This window comes from Leptopilina boulardi, unplaced genomic scaffold (genome assembly GCF_019393585.1).
Source record: "Leptopilina boulardi isolate dan_hultmark-lab unplaced genomic scaffold, ZJU_Lbou_2.1 LbouV2_350, whole genome shotgun sequence".
Classification (NCBI taxonomy): domain Eukaryota; kingdom Metazoa; phylum Arthropoda; class Insecta; order Hymenoptera; family Figitidae; genus Leptopilina; species Leptopilina boulardi.
Window position 1 is genome coordinate 441,887 of NW_026137919.1, and position 19,567 is coordinate 461,453.

Here is a 19,567-nt window from a genome sequence, read left to right on the forward strand (position 1 = left end):
TATGTGAGGATTTTTGACTTAACACTTATTTCTTTTTTTCCACATTTTTCGAGTGTATATATGTGAGGATTTGTAACCTTAACTTAGATTTAGATGTTTAAATTTTCCGTTTGTATTTTTGCAAGGATTTTTAATATAAATTTTTATCTACATTTTTACATTTTCCGCATGCATTTACATTTTTGCATGTATTTGTTCGAGGATTTGGACTTAAAACTTTTTATTCTTTTTCACATTACCGCGTGTAATTTTGCAAGGATTTTTAATTCAAATTTTTTTTACATTTTTAGCGTCTATTTATACGAGGATTTTTGACTTAAATTTTTTTTTCTTTTACCAATTTTCTCGTGTATATACGCAAGGATTTTTAACTTATAAACTTGTATTTACATGTTTACCTTCTTCGGCGTCTAATTATGCAAGGATTTTTACCTAAACTTTGATTAACATGGTTACATTTTCCACGTGTATTTTTGCAAGGATTTTTAACTTTAACATTCAATTAAATATTTACATTTATCGCGTGTATTTTTGCAAGAATTTTTTATTTGAATTTTTATCTACATTTTTACATTTTCCACGTCTATTTATACGAGGATTTTTGACTTAAAACTTTTTTTCCACATTTTTCGCTTGATTGGAAATTATAATTAGAAGCTAGAAAGAAAAGAAATCGGAATTTTTCGAAAAAATAGTAAAAAATAACCCTGTTTATCCCAGTTAGCGCGCTTGATTGGAAGTGATGAATAGGAGCCAGCAAGAAAAAAATGGAAAATTTTCGAAACAATTGCAAAAAATGTCACTGACTCTTCCTCAACTGAGTGAGTAGATATTTAGTCATTTTTGGATAACGCCAACGTGACCATAGAAGACAATATTTCGGGATAAAATTGTAACACAATTTTCAAATTGAGTGACAGTGTCAAAAATAAAAGTTATGCAAAGCAAATATTTGAATTTGTTTGTTTATAATAAAGAATATATTTATATATATAAAAAAGAATTTATTATTGTCGATGTACGGAACCGTCAAATTACCGTCTTCAAAAAAATTAATATTTTTAATTTTACTTTAGTACATACAAAAAACTTTTAAAAAAACAAGAATTTGCTGATATATCACACTGACTTCATTTAAAGTATTTTGAACGCCAAATCTGAATTTGAGGTCAGAATTTAAAAATTCTAAAACCCAAATCCAATATGTCTTTTCGAAAGTGACCTAATTTGAAATTCGCTTGAAACTGGTCACCAGGGTTGTTTTTGAGAATACTAATTACGAATATGAAGTCAGTTTCATTTGAAACTCGTTATTCGGGGGTTTTAGAGGTCGCTGAATACGAATCTGATATTAGTTTTTTAAAATTTCAAATGTCGAATACAATATGGCGGACAGAAAATTAAACAAGGAGGGGGTCCTTTATGTTTATTTCATAAACATTATGCTTCCTCATTGTGTGAAGCAAAAAATTCGCTTCCTCGTGAAGGAAGCAATGAATTTGTCCAATTCAATTGATTGATTTAAAAAATTTCGAGTTAAAAATGTTTTAAATTAATTAAATTTTTTGAAAAATAAAGAAAATTTTAATTAATTTTGAGTGTAACATAAACTTTATATATACGAATCGATTCGTTTTAATGCAAGGAATACAATTATTTTATTCATCAACTTGTATTTAAAAAAAACACAAAATTTTTTAGCTAAAATATGAATTTTCGATTTTTCAATTTTTATTAATTCTCAAATTTTAAATCAAATCTATACTTTATATATACCAACCAATTCGTTTCAATGCAGGGAATAAAATTATTTCATATATAAACATGAATTTAAATAAACACATCATTTTATAGCTAAAATGAGAATTTTTGATTTTTTAACTTTCTTTAATTCTTTAAATTTCAATCAAATCTATACTTTATATATATCAATCGATTCATCTTGACATAAAGAAGACGATTATATTATATATTACCTTAAATTTTTCGATTTAAAAATTTTTTCAATTAAAAAAAAATTTTTGGAAAAAAGACGATAAAATTTTTTTTTTGGGGTATTTTTAAAAATCCTCTCGTCATTTTTGAGAAATTAATGTGTTAAATAAGCCTACCAAATTTTATCCAAATCCATTAAAACCTGTTAAAGATATCGTGTTCACAAAAACGATCCACACACACATACACACACACACACACACACACACATACATACACACATACACACACACATACATACATCCGGACAATTGATCAGGATCTCATATAACATGTTTCTATATAGAGGAAAATTTGTTTTCACCATTTTTAAAAAGTTTATAAACGAAAGGACTACATAGCTTCCTCCACGAGGAAGCAAAATTATTAAAATTTACTTAAAACTTATTTTTTAGGTGCTTCCGGGTTCGTTATATTCAGTCTGCTGTTAATTTTTCAAAATTCAAAATGTTGGATCCAATATGGACAGGAAAATTAAAAATCAATAAAATGTACTTAAAATTTGTTACTCAGGGGTTTTTAAAGGCATACCTCCACGTGGTACACTCTGAGGTTGTTGATAACTGTCAAACTATTTACTAGCTAACTATGGGGGTGGTATTTGATAGTTATTCAGCGACCCCTGAATAATGAGTTTTAAGCAAATCCGTCAAATTTAGAAAAATATATCCACCATATTGGATTTGTTATTCTGAATTTTAAAAAACTAACATCAGATTCCTAATCAGTGACCCCAAAACATTTAGGACCCACATTTAAGATTTTGATCATCACTGCAAAGGGGTTAATGTTAAGTTCTATAAAAACATGTTATATTCAAATTTCCAGTAAATAATAATTATATGTACATATATTTTTTACATGCAATGGTTTATTTGAAAACGTATTCAATGATTATTTAATTGTTTCTTAATTCTCTCTTACTTGTTCCTTTTTTTGTCTTATTTGAGAAAGTTGTTTATTAATAAATTCATCAGGAGTGTAAAAAATAGGGAAAATTATTATTTATTATTTTAATTGTGTTGCCTTTTGTATAATAAGGATATGTTCATATAAAATCTAATTATTAAAACAATTTAGAATTTTCTAAGGTTATCTATAATTTTTAATTAGTTGGTATAGAGCAACAGGAATGAAGTAAATAAGGTAAGTTTTCGTTAAATATTTTAATTTTTTTATGATAAGATAATTTTTAACTGAAAATAATAATTAATAGGGTACATGTCAACTTTAATTGTTTTAACCTGAAAATAGAAATATGATGTTTTTATGCTCCAATGGAAAACTGGGGTGGTCTAAAAATTCCGGTGAATTTTGAAAGCTAAACAGATGTATTTTAAGAGAAAATGAAACAAATTTGATTTATTTCAAAAAAATATAATTATTTGAAGAGATAAAGTGACTAAAAGTAAAAAAAATTACGCATGGGGAAAATAACTTAAAAATAGATTTAGGGAGGTAAAAATAGGTAAAAAAAATCTGCAATTTATTTTAAAAAAACCCCAGTTTCCATTCTAGGGTTGATTGTACTTTTCATATTATTTAAGCACCTTCAATAATAACGCTGAAGCAAGTAAAATTATTATTTAGAGTAAGGTTTATTTAAAAAATTACTGTAGAGGTTTAATATAAGAACAAATTTATTTGCATACAAAATTTTCCAGTATGAAATAAGATTTTTTAAATAGAAATGATAAATTTGAAAAAAGCAAAGAACAATAAGAAGAATTATTTAAATAATAACATGCCTGCGAAAATGAGTATCTTAAGGGGTGAGTGTGATTCTCGTACATTCTGTTATGTTGAAAACGAATTTGGGTTTAAAAATGATCATGCTGAAGCAATACCATGCTATGTTTTCAAAAATTAAAACCATTTAGGTTTCTAAAATAATTATAAAAAATGGCTAAAATAGACACTTTTTACCAGTTAAGCTAGTTATCAGAAAACCTGACAATGCTGGAGCATTTTCAAGGCCAGATTCGTTTTTAGCACGAAAATGTACATCAATTACCTTCACTTACTTTAGAAACAAAAGAAAAATTTATAGGCTTGTGTAATTTATAATAAAAAAAATTAAGATGATTAATCTTGTGCATCAGATTTCATCTTTCCTAAAACAGAAAATTTTTTATTATTTATGTATTTATAAATTATTAAATTAATCACAAGATATTGTCAGGGCGGACAGAAAAGGATAATTTCTAAATTCTATACTTTTATAGGTTTTGAAGACCATTTAAAAAAAATTCTTGGTTAAAATATAAAATCATTTTGATAAATTACTTATTTCCAAAAGAAATACAAAATATTCCATTTAAATTAACAATTTATGAAAAGAGTAATAGACATTTAGGGTCAGTTGGTGTAAATGGGGACAAAATCGCTATTTTTCAAAAATTACGTAAGTTTCTTTCTTTAAAAGGTAATATTTGCGGGTTTATTTTTTTTAAGTTGTTATTTACATTCCCAGGATTAATTTTACGCAGCAGAAAAAAATTTAGATAAGCTTTAAATGCATGAAACTAACTGTCCCCATTTTTTTTATTTTTTTTTATTTCAGTATTTTGTCTCGCATTTGAAAAAAAACAGACTTAACAATCAAACCAAATTTATTTCTTATTCCTTATGACTCCCATAACAGAAATTCACTTGAATTTTTGATTTTTGTTAATTTGGTTAATAATGACAAGCTGTCCCCATTTACCCTGAGTTTTCAAATTTTTGGGGTAAATGGGGACAGCTTGTCATTATTAACCAACTTGACAAAAATCAAAAATTCAAGTGAATTTCTGTTATAGGAGTCATGAGGAATAAGAAAAAAATTTGGTATGATTTTTAAGTATGTTTTCTTTTAAATGCGAGATAAAATACTCAAACTGTTTGACTTTGATTTTCAAGTTTTTATGCATTGAGCGATAACTTGAATTGTCTTGCTGCTAATTGTCAAGATAAAAGCTTGGCAATACTCAAAACCTCTTGCAGGTGATCTGAGGTTAAAATATTGACGTTCAACTTAATTTTAAAACTGTAAATTAAGCTCCAAAATCTCTTGTCCCCATTTACCCCAACTGACCCTTTATAAATATTTTATAAACTGGAGCAGTCGTACAGTGATCCAAAATAATAGGAAAATGGTACAAGGTAATTTACAATGCATGTTATGTATAGTTAATATAACTATTTTTTATGGAGTTAATAATTAGCAGTTTATTTTACTAAAAATTTTAGTCAAATCAACTGCAAAAACTAAAACAAGTAATTTACTTTTGATCGTTTCTGGATATAGAGTCCTTCTAAGATAACCAATTTGTTGGCTCAAATAATAATTTGCATGGCTCAGTCTGCTTCGTTTCAAATTTTCGTCCTCAGTATCAATATAATTTTCAAAGCATTCTGTAAATGATAAAAATTTCTATTAACAATCACTTTGCTTTTATATATTTTGGTTTGGGAAAAATATAATTTTCCTAATAAAAATACAGAAATGTAAAAAAAAGATGCCCAAAAGTCAAAAAGGAGAAATAAGGATTCATTTTGAAAAAATGGGGTTAAAATTTTTGTTCGAAAAAAATTTATATGGTATGGAAAAATGGTACAAAAAAAATTTAAAAGAATTTTAAGGGCATCAAATTTTTAAATGCTAGAATTTCCACTTCACTAAATACTTTTTTTGTGGAGCTGTGTTATCAATGAAAAAATATTAAAAAATTTTTTTCTCAAAAAGAGCTCCGACGAATTTTTAATTTTCACTTTTCTTTGTATCTAGGGGAAAGAAGTGACTCCTGGACGAAGAGAATAGGTTAATTTTTCAATGAGATATCTAAGAAAAACCCAATTTTAAGTATTTTACTATTTTTTTATTTCTATGGCAAAAATTAAAATTTTTCAACGTTCTTGAGCTCATTGGAATGGTAGTTTGTTATACAATTAAAATTATATAAAACAATTCATCTCTACATTGTTTCTTAGCGTATCCAAACAGCGAAAGGTAGCTCAAAAAATTAAAATTGAACTATACAACAAAATATAATATTTAAAAATCAAGTGAAAAAATAATCTTAAACTTCTCTGATCAATTTAATTAAAATTTACACATTTTACTCATAAATGTTGCCATTTAAATATTAGAGGAAAGTAGGGTAAGGAGAGCTTTTAAATTTCAAGTACCTATAGACTTTGAATTTCGCGGAAATAACTCGGAAAAAAATTTTTGGGATTTTATAAGAGATAAATGTGTGTCGATTTAAATACATAAATAGAAATATAGGTAATAATAAAATTTGTTTATATTTTTATACTTTTTCCAAATTATGGCTTGAGAAAATTCTGCGAGGTAATGGGAGAATTGTGTCAGCTAGCAGAGTTTCGATACCTCAATACTACTTTTCTTAGTTCTTTGAAAATTAAAAAGGATTCATTTATTAAATTTAATATTGTTGCATATTTAATTTCTAAGAATCCATATTTGTGATTTATTGTCTAAAATGCCTTATTATTGGATATTTTTAGGGTTCCGTACTCGGTTCGGAACCCTATTAATATCGGTTTTTTTGAAATCGTGTACCCCCCCCCCTAGCGGCTACACGAATTAATCCAGAGGGCTGAAATTTAGTACACATATGTATTTTTGCGTGTAGATTACAGAAAAAATATAGCGAGCATGATTGGAATTGATTATCATAGCGTTGTCAAGGAAAAACCATGAATTTTTACGAAAAATGCCTAAAAATGACTATGTACCCCCCCCTAGCGGCCACATCTTTTGACATAAACAGCTCAAATTTGGTACACTTATGTATTTGTACGTGAAAATTACAGGAAAAATATAGCGAACTTGATTCGGATTGATTTACATAGCGTTGTCAAGGAAAAATAAAAAATTTCGAAAAAAATGGTTTAAACTCCCTAGTACACACAATATTCAACCCAGACTTTTTATATTTGTTGTATAAATGTATTTTTGCGTGAAAATTACAGGGGAAAAAATGGACGATTGGAGTTGATTTTTCTAGTGCTGTCAAGAAAAAACTGATTATTTTAGAAAAAATCATGAATTTTCTCACAATAACGAGAAACATTTTATCTAAAGGGCTTCAAATTTATTAATTTTACGTTTTTTTATGTTTAGATTATAGAAATAATTTAATAAACATGATAATAAGTGAAAAAAGTAGACTTTTTCCTTAAATTTATTTCTTCAGTAGTTATAACTCTAAAATAAAATAGGGGGTCATGAAAATTTGGCTTCCTCGCGGAAAGAGCAATTAATTTCTTTAACTCATTTAGGTGATTTAAATTGAATTAAAACGCAAAACTTTATAGCCAAAATGTATATTATTGATTTTTTAACTTTCATTAATTTATTAAATTTACCTCAAATGTACCTCATTTACCTCAATGATAAGTAAATTAGTATATAATAATCTACGGAAAAGTACATTTTTATTAATTAAATAGAATAATTAAAAGTAATCAATCACCAGGTTGGTGTCGCCGCTGTCTATGTCGTTTAGCATTGGCTCATTTTGAGTTTCAACAAAAATGTGACTAGGTTTTTTCTGTGTTGAGATGCATGATTAGTTACCACCACGTGGTGCGTCTTGGAAACAATATCATTGAAAGTTGTTTCCTTTAAATGAACAAAGTTTCTTTTTTTAACAAGAATTTTAATGCACTAATATTTTAAAGCAAAACTTGAGACTAACAATAATTATTTCAATGAAATTGGCAAAATACTAATCTTTAAGAGATTTTTTCAAACATATATTAATTACGAGGGGGAATTCACTCAGGTAGTCAAGTGTACACTCTTCCTGTAATACTTGTGTAATAACGTGTAATACCGTGTAATAATGCGTTATTACGGTGCTGTAATAACGCAAAAAACTCTGTAATATCTCTGTAATAATGTGTAATACTCTGTAATAACGTGTAATAACTTAGTAATAATGGTAACATTAGGTGTAATACCGGTAGTCAAGTGTACACGTTTTTAACTAGTAAATTCCCCCTCGATTAATTAATAAACAAATTTTATTTTTAAGATAACTTTCGATTTTCCTTGACAAGCAGCTACTAGCCTTATATCAATATCTTATGGTTTATCACTTTTTTTGACTTAGAAAGATAAAATTTAATATTCAATGTATTTTTATAATGTAAATACAATAAAAATATTGCGAGTTAAAATAAAATTATGTTTCTTATATTTTTTTTGAAAAATATTTTTCATAAAATAAAATCGGACAAGTGCGAGTTACACTCGCACTGAAATCGAGGGTTCCGTACTCAAAAAAAGAATTAAGACATAATTGCAAAAGTCTACTTCAAAACTTCAATAATAAACGTCTTGCCTTTATCAATTCAGATAGGTCGACAGTAAAACTAAGGTTTATTACTCACACAAGAAATTAAGTAATAAATTTGATGGTTTCTGGGACAAGTTGGCATACAAGTATTTGTGCCTAACAATAATTAAACAAGTTTTTAATATGTTAATTGTAGAAATTAACGACAAGTTTGGAAAACAAATAAGAAAAAACTGTATGATTGATTTAAAGATATCGCGCCCGTAGTCTGCGTACTATGTAGTATTTCTTTTTTTGAAATGTATAATGAGTTCGTCAAAGGATATCGGTAAAGTTGACACTATTGCTTAGAGGTTACAGAAGAACTTTAGATCTGCGAACGGAGGATAAAGAGCTTATAGGTTGGCTGAAGGGGACAATTCTTTGAATGGGTTATTTGAAACCGTGGCAACAATAAATTTCTGTTAAACATTTAAACTAATTTAAATTATAAATTTCACTTTAAAATTGAACCCACACAGCATTGAACCTAGCCACGTGTGACGTGGAAAATTTTAAACTTGATGTAGATAAATATCCCTGTTTTACCACTATTTTGTATTTTATAAAAGTATTATCATTTTAATATAATTATACATCATTTTAATGCGTGAAAATTTTGGACACAATTTTTGAAGGACTTAATATTATAAATATATATATATATATATATATATATATATATTATATTCTTAATATTTAATACCTTAAAAAATATTTATGTTAATAACGCATGTTTTTATTCAAAAGAACTTAATTTTAATTGTTTTCAATTTTGATTTTGGTTTATGAAACAGCATTTATGAAATGTTAAAGTTTCTGTTGCTCCTAAGAAATGATTCAAAATTGTTTATAAAATGTGTCTAGTCTTGTTCTTAAAAGGTTGAACAGCATACCTTTTACTACTTTCAGTTTTTTTGGTGATAATAATTTTCTAGGGGACCTATTTGGAATTGGTCTGAGATCTTCTTTGAATTCTAGGCATCTATTGGCTAAACTGTGCCGAGTCCAGATCGCAGTCGCCAAATTCTTTACAAATAGGGAATCCTTTTTTTCTTTTTTTAATAGCTGCCATGTATCTTTTTTTATAAAAACACCATGTCCTAAATGTATCTTCTCCACCTGGTATAGTATAATAAATAAATATTATTTTATAATTGTAATGTTTTAATTAATTTCTGTTACCGACGATATGATTCAGGGACCCCTTGCTTTAAATTCCTTTAAGAAATAATAAATATAAATAAGTATTTATTTAGTCACATAAATCACAATTAATTGAAACCTTCCTAAGAGTGCATAGGTTCACCTACCAATGTACTAATTTGTTATTTATATTTTTATTAAATTATTAATTTTTGTAGGTATATAAAACAGTTTTTTTAAAATTATTAACATAAATTACAGTTATATTGATCATCATTTATGGTAAATACTCTTAAAAAATTATTACTGCGTAGTCTTAGTAAGGCAGTACGGAGAAGAATAAAATTATACGTTTAATTTTTTTTATACGATAATTATACGTTTAATATACTTGACAATTGTTTATAACATAAAGAAACTCATTAATCACGTAATTTAATGAATAAAAAAATACAATGACGCGCGCTTTCTAAACTTCAATATAAAAATTAAGTAATTAGGCAGCAAAAAAGTACTCTTAGGCAATGCGTACTCTTAGGCTACGTTACTCTACGTTCTAATACTCCGATTTTAGTGAAATTTTGGGAAAACATTTTCGATAGTATGTACTTTTGATATATGCAATGAAAAAAAATCTATTTTTTACCCATGAAAAGGTATATAACACCTTAACCTGAAGCTGATTTTATGACTTTAAAGGTTATGAACTGGCTTTTTTTCTGTGATAGTTGGTTGTTTAGCTTGTCGGCCAAGGTCTTTGGTTAGTGTTTGTTGTTCCTAGTTTCTTCATATTTGTTTCCAAAAATTTCTTATAAGAAAATCTTCAAATAAAATAAAGCAAATAACTCAGAATAATTTTTTTTAATTAAAAAAACTATTTTTGAAAAGTCACAACAAGCTTTCTGAAATCTTGCAATCAGTTCGATTCAATCCTTCTGCAATATTTCGTAGTAAGCTTGCAACAATTTTTCATATGAAGGTTACAGAAACCATTCTAGTTAGCTTGCAGCAATTCATCATGGCAAGATTGCAGTAACTGTAATTTCGAGTTTATGTTATGATTCTAAAATCATATTCTTTAAAAATTAAATAATAAAAATTTTTCTTAAGGGGTTAGTACCACATCTTTTTTTCAAGAAAATCGATTTTCTAAAAACTGCATATTCTTGTAGTAGATATATGTAGAAATGCTATGGAAACAATTATTTTGCTTAGAAACTTCGGTAACATATCGAAAAACGGGGTAAAATGTAAAATTCACGCGCTCATGGAGCGTACTCTTCGCGAGTACAATGTATGCTTTTATAAATATATACCTATATAAATATAAATATATATCAAAGTACACATATATGTATATAAATCAAAGCATACATACATGTATATAATGTATCCTGTTGCGAAAGGGGGTATTTTATTGGAAAGGACATGTTTTCGTAAATTCGTTTTTTCTCAAAACAACGTTTTTTTGACCTGGCGGACATCATAAAAAAAACTATTGCACCGATTAAGCTCAAATTTTTATGGCTTATTCTACACATATACCGCTATCGTCGGAACTAGAATCATAATTTTTCATTAATATTTAACCATTTTTTTAAACAATTTAAGTTGATAAAATAAAGTCAAAAATGAAACAAGTCCGCCATTTTGTTTTTTTATCGAAAATAGTTGATTGTAGTTCCGACGATAGCTACGAGCTTACTTTTCAAGAAAATATTAAAAATTTTATTTTTCGATGACCTGAATTAGAGATCTTGTGTTCGCCAATCACAAGTAGGGGTATTTTGAGGCTGCCATGACAGCAAGATATGACAGCAATAATAAATAAGGAATAAAATTTCTTTCTCATTAGTTTAAAACCCCTTCTTTTAGGGCCATTCGCATTCGGGCTAGCGGTGTTCGGGAAAATGACCAGAATTTCAGAATAGATGAAAATTAGTTTACGGATGACAGTTAAAATATATAGGTTTATGTTTATATTAAAATATACATAAACTTCCGTAATGAAAATTTTTAAAAATATTATACAATATAAATTTAATGAAAAAAATATTTAGAATTTTTTAAAAATCAAAGTAGTTGGTTGGCACACGAAGCTTTGAACAATTATAATCTTTCTTTTTAGAAAATATTTTATCTACATTTACATTATTCATTTGTATCAAATATATATTTTTCATAAAAAATTTTATAATTAATTACAGTTTTTATTCTTTAAAGAATTCAAATTTTTTTCGCTCTAACATCTCAAATTAAATAATTAGAAAACAATTAAATGATTTGTGAGTAAACAATGTATCTTGTATTAAACAGTACTTTTGTTCATGATATGTAAATAATTATCTACTGTTATTATAATTACTTCATTTTCACTGTATATTGTTTCTTAAAGTAAAAAATAAAATAACCAGAAAAAGAATTTATGTTTACCTTTTTATTATTTTCTGTTGTTATTGTAACAACAGCAAACTTTTCTAATTTTTCTTCGTTTTGTTCAGCATCGGAAATATCTAAAGAATGACAATTATTTTAAAAAATCATGATTATTTAAAGTTCTTTTTTGATTTTTGGTCATTTTTTGATAAAAATAGTAATTATTATTTATAAAACTTTTACTCTCTTCTCAAACAAAATGTTTAAATAGAGTCAGTTTACGTCAAAAATGTAACATTCTGCCAGTAGTTTTCGGATTTTATGAAACAGAATGTTAGTATAATACAAGTTCTATATATATATATAGGGGAGAGTGACAAACATTGGGACAGTTTTTTTTCAAAGACATATTAATATGTCAATTTTATATATTTTTGAACACTTTTTGGTATTACCATAAAGTTTGAACTCTTTTCTACATAATGCATATATTCTATTTAGATTATATTGTGATTAAATAGAAAAATTTTAAGTTTTTAAAACTTGATACATTTTTCTTGTTTTGAAGGTTTGTGTTAAACATTGGGACACCTATTATTAAATACTGAATACTTGTTTCAATAATAATATTCTGCTTTATACTTTGTAAATATATATATATTTTGCATTAAATAACGTTATGTTAACAAATGTTGCAAAACACTCATAATTTAATAATATTTTACATTTTTATAATACGATGTCAAGTTTCATATAAAAAATTGCTATTATTTTTTTCACGTTTACAGTACTGCTGATCATGCGTCATAATTTGGTCATAACCTAAAAACAATTTCGAGAAAAATTTGAATAGTCGTTCTCCTACAAGTGTTACTTTTTAAATGTTGTCGAACAATAATTGTAATAATTATTAATTATAAATTTTGAATTTTTTATTGTTTTTTAGCATAAAAAAGTCACATTTTTAGTCGCTGTGTAAGTATAAATGCGCATGCGTATAGCTGACACAACTTATAATCAGTGTTGCCACCATACACATTTCATAAACCTAAATTTTTGCTTGTCCCAATGTTTAATGTCCCAATGTTTAAATTAAGCAACAACAAGAAAATAGTTAAATAAAAATTGTTTACGGAATTTTAAAAAATTTTAAACTATTGGATATTATACTTAAAGACATAAGTAAACGTAGTAGTAAGTACACTTTTTTTAAAAACTGTCCTATCTATATACAAATCAGCATTGTATTTCAAGAAAAAATTTACTTTGGTGCCTCAAAAACAGTTTTTTAAAAATTTTCTTTGTAAATAATGAATCAATGTGGCTAAAAATTTTGGAGATAGTGTGTTGTCATAAACATGGTTTACATTTAAATTTTGGTAGAGTTTCTTTAAGTAGTTTTTCAGAAAATTAAAGTGTCCCAATGTTTAAACTGTCCCAATGTTTGTCACTCTCCCCTATATATAAAATATAAATATATTATATGTAAAATAAAATTTCAATATTCCTAAAACTGTATTCGTTATACCACGTTAAATATTAAATTGTAATAAATATAAATAAATATTAAATCAAAATTTCATCAAGTTTTCTTGAAGTCAAAAAACCACATGCAGATAGTGATATTTTTGATATGGTCAACATGTGATTTTATCTACCTTAATTTATTTGGCATCACAATTTTAATTAGTTTTCTTTGTCATCACATCATGTTAAAGAAAACTAATTAAAATTGTAGATGATGTTGACAAAAGTTTAAAATATTTTACTCAGTTACTTTGGACAATTTTTTAAAAAATAAAAATTTTGTTTTATAAAATTATGATTATATTATAACATAGATTTGTTAAATTCATATATTAAAAAAATAAGGAAAACAATTAAACCATACCATATTCATTTGACGATTTTAAATCAAGTTGTAAAACTCTGCTATAATTGATATGTTCTTTTTTCGATTTTTTTTGGATTTTCTTCTTCGAAGGACCAGGTTTCTCTACAATATGAGACCTCGTATTAAAATTCAAATCTTTATTATAATTTATTAACTTTTTAATTTAGAAAATTGAAAATTTTTGGAAAAAATAAAGATAATACATGTAAGAATTTAAAGATGTCTTATGCTGAGAAAATGAGTTGTGTAAATTTTACTCCAAAAGTTTAGGAAAGTGGGTATTCATAGGTATTTTAATGATTTTTTATGAAATTAAATTATCAAATTTTTAAAATTATTTTTTAAATCTACGTTAACATTTGTATTATATTCAATTATTGTTTATTCGCAAATTTCTAAAAAGCTCTATTAGGATTTAACTGGGACATAAGTAACGAATAACTTGCAGATTATTTTTCAACTACAATATAATCGGATTTTTTAAGGTTTCGTTCACTAAATCAAATCGAAACTAAGTTAACTTTTTATTATCATTTCGCAATCAAATCAGAACAAACTTGACTTTTGATTCTGATTTCGGAATCAAAACTTAAATAATCTAGACTTTTGATTCAGGTACCAGAAACAAAACTGAATATAGCTGACTTTTGATTTTGATTTCGGAATCTAAACTAAATAGAGTCGACTTTTGATTCTGATATCCCGATCAGAATTAAAACAAAAGTGTTTTTGAATTTTGTTTTAATTCTGTTAAGGTCCCTGTTGGTAAATAATAAATAATTTATGATTAAGCTAAGTTTTCAAAGGATTACAATTCTTGCAGCAACAAGAATTTATTTTATCTCAAAGTGGTCAAAATTGTCACATGACATTCATTAGTCACTTAATATCTTATTGATGCAATGTGACAAAATTGTCATATAAGAAAGCATTTTTAGATATTAAAATTTAACTATGTAATACCTAAATCAGAATCATCTGATAGTGAGTCCTTCTTCGATTGTTCGACCCTTTTTGTTTTTGAAGGAGTAGGTTTCTCTGCAGTATTAGGCCTCTTATTAATGTCCAACTCTGTATTATCATTACACAGCCCCACAAAAAAAAAAAGTGTCGTGCGCGGCAGACCAGACTAGTCATTTCCCATGTATTTTGACGCGCTGAACACGAATCCGAAGTCCGTTTTGCACCCTTGTGAAGTTGGCACCCCAATTATAAAAACTTAATGTTTTTTCATATAGAATCGTTTGGTGGTCGTTTGGTGGTGATTGGTAGTCGGTTTACAACGTTTGGTGGTCAAAAATAAAAAAGTTATGATAATTTCAAATTTGGGGTGCTAATTTCACGGTGGCACCCCACTTTTGAGTATTCTTTAAAAATTCTTTTTGGAATCGTTTGGTGGTCGTTTGGTGGTGTTTGGTAGTCGGTTTTTAATGTTTGGTAGTCAAAAATGTGGTTAATAAACATTTTTTTTTAAATCAGCTGCACCCCATATTTTATAATTTCACGGTTTTCGTAATGCTGTCCTTTATAGAATCGTTTGGTGGTGTTTGGTAGCCACAATAGAACAATAATGGAAAATAATAAGAAGAGAAATTAATAAAAATTAAAATTGCTCTTGAACATGTGTCACTGGCATTGCGCAAGCGCAACTTTTGCCTTTGGCTTTACCGCGAAATTTAAATCCCAAATAACTTATAAAGTAAATGAAAATAAACAAGAAACCGATTTTCAAAGATCAAAATATGAAAATAAAATTTTTAAACTATCGCATTTATTACGCAAACAACAATTAATCCACTATTTATGATGTAAAATTATGACAAAGAATGCCTCATATATATATATATATATTAATTTGAAAAAGAATTGTAAAAAAATAAACTGTTTAATTTTTTGTTATTCAGAAGATGATTAGTTAAGTTAAAAAATGGTTAAACTCAATATAATCAAAAAAATAAATTGTTCCAAGAAAAAATCAATAGAATTACATATGTTAAAGTCACATTATTTATTCTTTAACAGCGATTTCTTATTTTATTTTCATATTTGTAAACTTTCTTTACACATCATTTTTAGATTTTAGAAATATTTGTAAGAATTTAGAAAAGAAAATTTAATAAACCCTTAATTTGAATATTTTTTATTATAAAGCTTTACAATAAAAACTAATATAAGTATTAATTGTCTTTTAATATTTCATGATAGAATGCGAGACTATAATAAATAGTTTTCATAGTTTCAGGATAAAGGTAAAAAATATTCAATTGAGTTTATAAAGAATTAATGCAATTTTTACAGTATAATTAAATTTATTTGACTGAAAAGACAAATTACATGCAATTAAAGTTTTTGATGATTTTTTAAAGATCATTATTTAATAGTTGAAAAAATACTAACAAATATACTTATTTACCCTGAAAAAAGTTTTAGTTATCTCCAAAAATTCCTTTTTGAAAAACAATGAATTTTAAATTACGACGATTTTCTCCCTTGTTTATCCTATTATTAAAAAATATACAAAATTGCAGTTACTGCCCCTTCTATATCCATCTGTGCTTCACACTGCATCTGCACATATGAAAGAATTATAATGATAAGTAGAAAGAAATAAATATATCATTTTGCAATTAAAGTAATTTTTGAAATTTTTTTTTATTTATAAAAAAAATATTTTTGAAATTTGTATATTTTTATAAAATAATAATAGGAATACTTTGAATAAGTTAATGATTACATAATAGTTACATAATTAACCAGAAATAACAAACTCAAAATCATTAAAACCCGCAAAGCACAGAAAAACGTTTCTCATTTCTTCATTCAAATTTTGTATCTTTTGTTTCGCTTAAAGTTGATATTTTATTTTGTTTTTGTCTCAAATTATGTTAACTATCAAACACACATCTTTGATCTCAACTGTTTTATATATGTATTTTTTGTTAAAAAATCTCTACTATACAGTAAGAAAAGCACAAGTGTAGTTATAGGAAAGCATGCGTTACGCATAAGTTTGTCTCACTCGCACTTATGGGCTGTGACTGCCATGGTGCTTTTCTTACTGCATAAGTATTAGACTTTTCTAAAATAATACAATTTAATAAAAGCTTTTTTTGAAAAAATTTTTAACTAACTTTGTCAATTTAAAAATTTTATTCCTCAAGTTAAGAAAAAATTTGGCACATGAAGAAATAAATTGTATCTATATAGATGAAAAAAGTTTTTTTTTATAAATTCCATGACACACAAATGCAAGTTGTCAAATAATTTGTCATATATACCGTCACATCTTGTTAAAATGTATGTACATCATTACGTATTCATAGATAAAAACCGTTTATAATATAACATAAAAATTCATTTATCAAATCTATGAAGAAAACTGATAAAGGCTTAAGCAGAATATATTCTTGAACGGGAACGCAATCGTGAACGGAAACGTAAGAATGAGTGAGAGAAGAATAACGATATTTGCTATCCTTCTCTTATACATTCTTACGTTTCCGTTTACGATTGCGTTCCCGTTCAAGAATCAATTCTGCTTAGGCCTTAAGAATTTGTAACGTAAATTTTCAAAGTATAAAAAGACTCAAAGTGAATAAATGTAAACATAAAGGCAATATTTCATGAACCATGGTTTATAAAGGCAGGAATGATCAGGGTTGAGAACATCCCCCTTATCAAGCAACTGAGCTGTGATCTTACCCTAAAGTGCATATTATGTATAAAATGGTGTGGACACCCCCTTATGGTCTTGACTTAACTTTTAAGAAAGGGATGTTCTCAACCCTGATCATTCCTGCCTTTATAAACCTTGGTTCATGAAATATTGCCTTTATGTTTACATTCATTCACATTGAGTCTTTTTGTACTTCGAAAATTTCCGTTACAAATTATTATTCTTATTAGTTTTCTTCATAGATTGGATAAATGAATTTTTATGTTATATTATAAACGGTTTTTTTCTATGTATACGTATTGATGGACATTTGAACAAAATGTAACGTTACATGACAAATTATTTGACAACTTGCATTTGTTGTGTCATGGAAATTTATATAAAAAAAACTTTTCATCTATATAGACATTTTCTTTCTCTATGTGCCAAATTTTTTTAAACCTCAGGAATAATATTTTGAAATTGACAAGGTTTGTTAAAAAGTTTTTGAAAACAAATTTTTATTAAATTTTATTATTTTAAAAAAGTCTAATGCCTATAGTAGAGATTTTGTTATCAAAAAATACATATTCAAATCAGTTGAGATCAAAGATGTGTGTTTGATAGTTAACATAATTTGAGACAAAAACAAAATAAAATATCAACTTTAAGCGAAACAAAAGATACAAAATTTGAATGAAGAAATGAGAAACGTTTTTCTGTGCTTTGCGGGTTTTAATGATTTTGAGTTTGTTATTTCTGGTTAATTATGCAACTATTACATTCATTTAAAGGATTCCTATTATTATTTTATAAAAATATACTAATTTCAAAAATATTTTTTTTGTAAATAAAAAGAAAATTTCAAAAAATATTTTAATTGCAAAATGATATATTTATTTCTTTCTATTTATCATTATAATTCTTACATATGTGTAGATGCCGTGTAAAGCAAAGGTAGAAGTTGAAGAAGCAGTAGCTGCAATTTGCCATTTCGGAGATTGTTTATCAGCAGAGTTACCGAACTATACTAGTAAATTTTATCAAGATGTCAGTTTGAAATTAGACAATAAGTGGTCAGCACATAATATTTACACACATCTCAGAGAAAATCGTCGTAATTTAAAGTCCATTGTTTTTCAGAAACTTGGCATTATCGAAAAAATAGAAGCAAAAAGTGATTCAGCTATAGTTACAAATGATTCAACTGTTGAATTCCTTTCTGAAGAAGAAGAAGATGACGATGATTATTTAAAATTTTGCGACGATGAAAGTTTGTTTTTCGCATTTTCTTCAAGTGACCCGAATTTAATATTCGATTTATGCATTCGACATGATCTTTGGGAAAAAATTAAACCTGTTTCCCGAATTTATAATGGACGTGAGGATGAAGTACTTCAACCAGGTGTCTGGACAGATATTGTGGCCGACGAGTGGTGGCGACAGTACCGATTTCCCTGTGCGTTTTCATTCAAACAGGCTAAAATTTGCAGAAATATGAATTTACCATTCGTAAAGATTAAGGGAAAATGCAAAAGTGAAAAATGTGGAAACATATTTATTGGAATAATTGCTGAAGAACCGTGTGGTAAATCAGATGCATGGGTCAAAGTAAACCTGACGAAAGACACAAGAAGTGTACATCATGAAGAAGTTAAACGTCAGTTGCGAAATGAAAAGCGTCATATTCTTGGTCGGTCGGTTATAAGAGAAGGCGCATCCAACTTGCGAAGAAAAATTGCAGCTAAAGAACAATGTCTAGGTGACATGCAAGCGCCAATACTTTACGAAGGATATGTTTTAAGAAAGTTGGCACAAGAAGTAAATGACAAAGAAATCGGTGTAGATAATAAAGACGGCAACGATCCTATTCTTATTTTAAAAAAATTGAAATATAAGCCTCCTTATGCAGGCAATATTGGCAAAGTTGGTGCTGATCCATTTGAATTGCACTATGTACTGAAGGAGCAAATTTTTATATATAAAGAATATTGCCGTTTATTTAAAAATAATGTGTCAGTATGCATTGATAGTACTGGTAGCCTTGCGCTTCCTATGAAAATTGATGAACACACAAAATCACCAGCAATTTTCTTGTATGAAATTGTTATTAACTGTTTCAACACGACAGTTTCTGTTGGTCAAATGCTT

The 19,567-nt window shown here is 26.9% G+C and overlaps 2 protein-coding genes across 2 annotated transcripts in view; one reads left to right on the forward strand and one right to left on the reverse strand.

The window, feature by feature from the left end:
- The window catches only part of LOC127286122 (uncharacterized), a 570,090-nt gene that overhangs the window by 267,178 nt on the left and 283,345 nt on the right, over positions 1-19,567 (forward strand). The window lies entirely within an intron of this gene.
- The window catches only part of LOC127286134 (uncharacterized), a 32,268-nt gene continuing 16,781 nt past the window's right edge, over positions 4,081-19,567 (reverse strand). The window contains exons 3-4 of the mRNA XM_051312448.1: positions 5,263-5,391; positions 4,081-4,109 (exon numbers count right to left, since the gene is read on the reverse strand). Coding sequence (XP_051168405.1) covers positions 4,081-4,109; positions 5,263-5,391 — 158 coding nt within the window. The remainder of the gene's footprint in view (positions 4,110-5,262; positions 5,392-19,567) is intronic.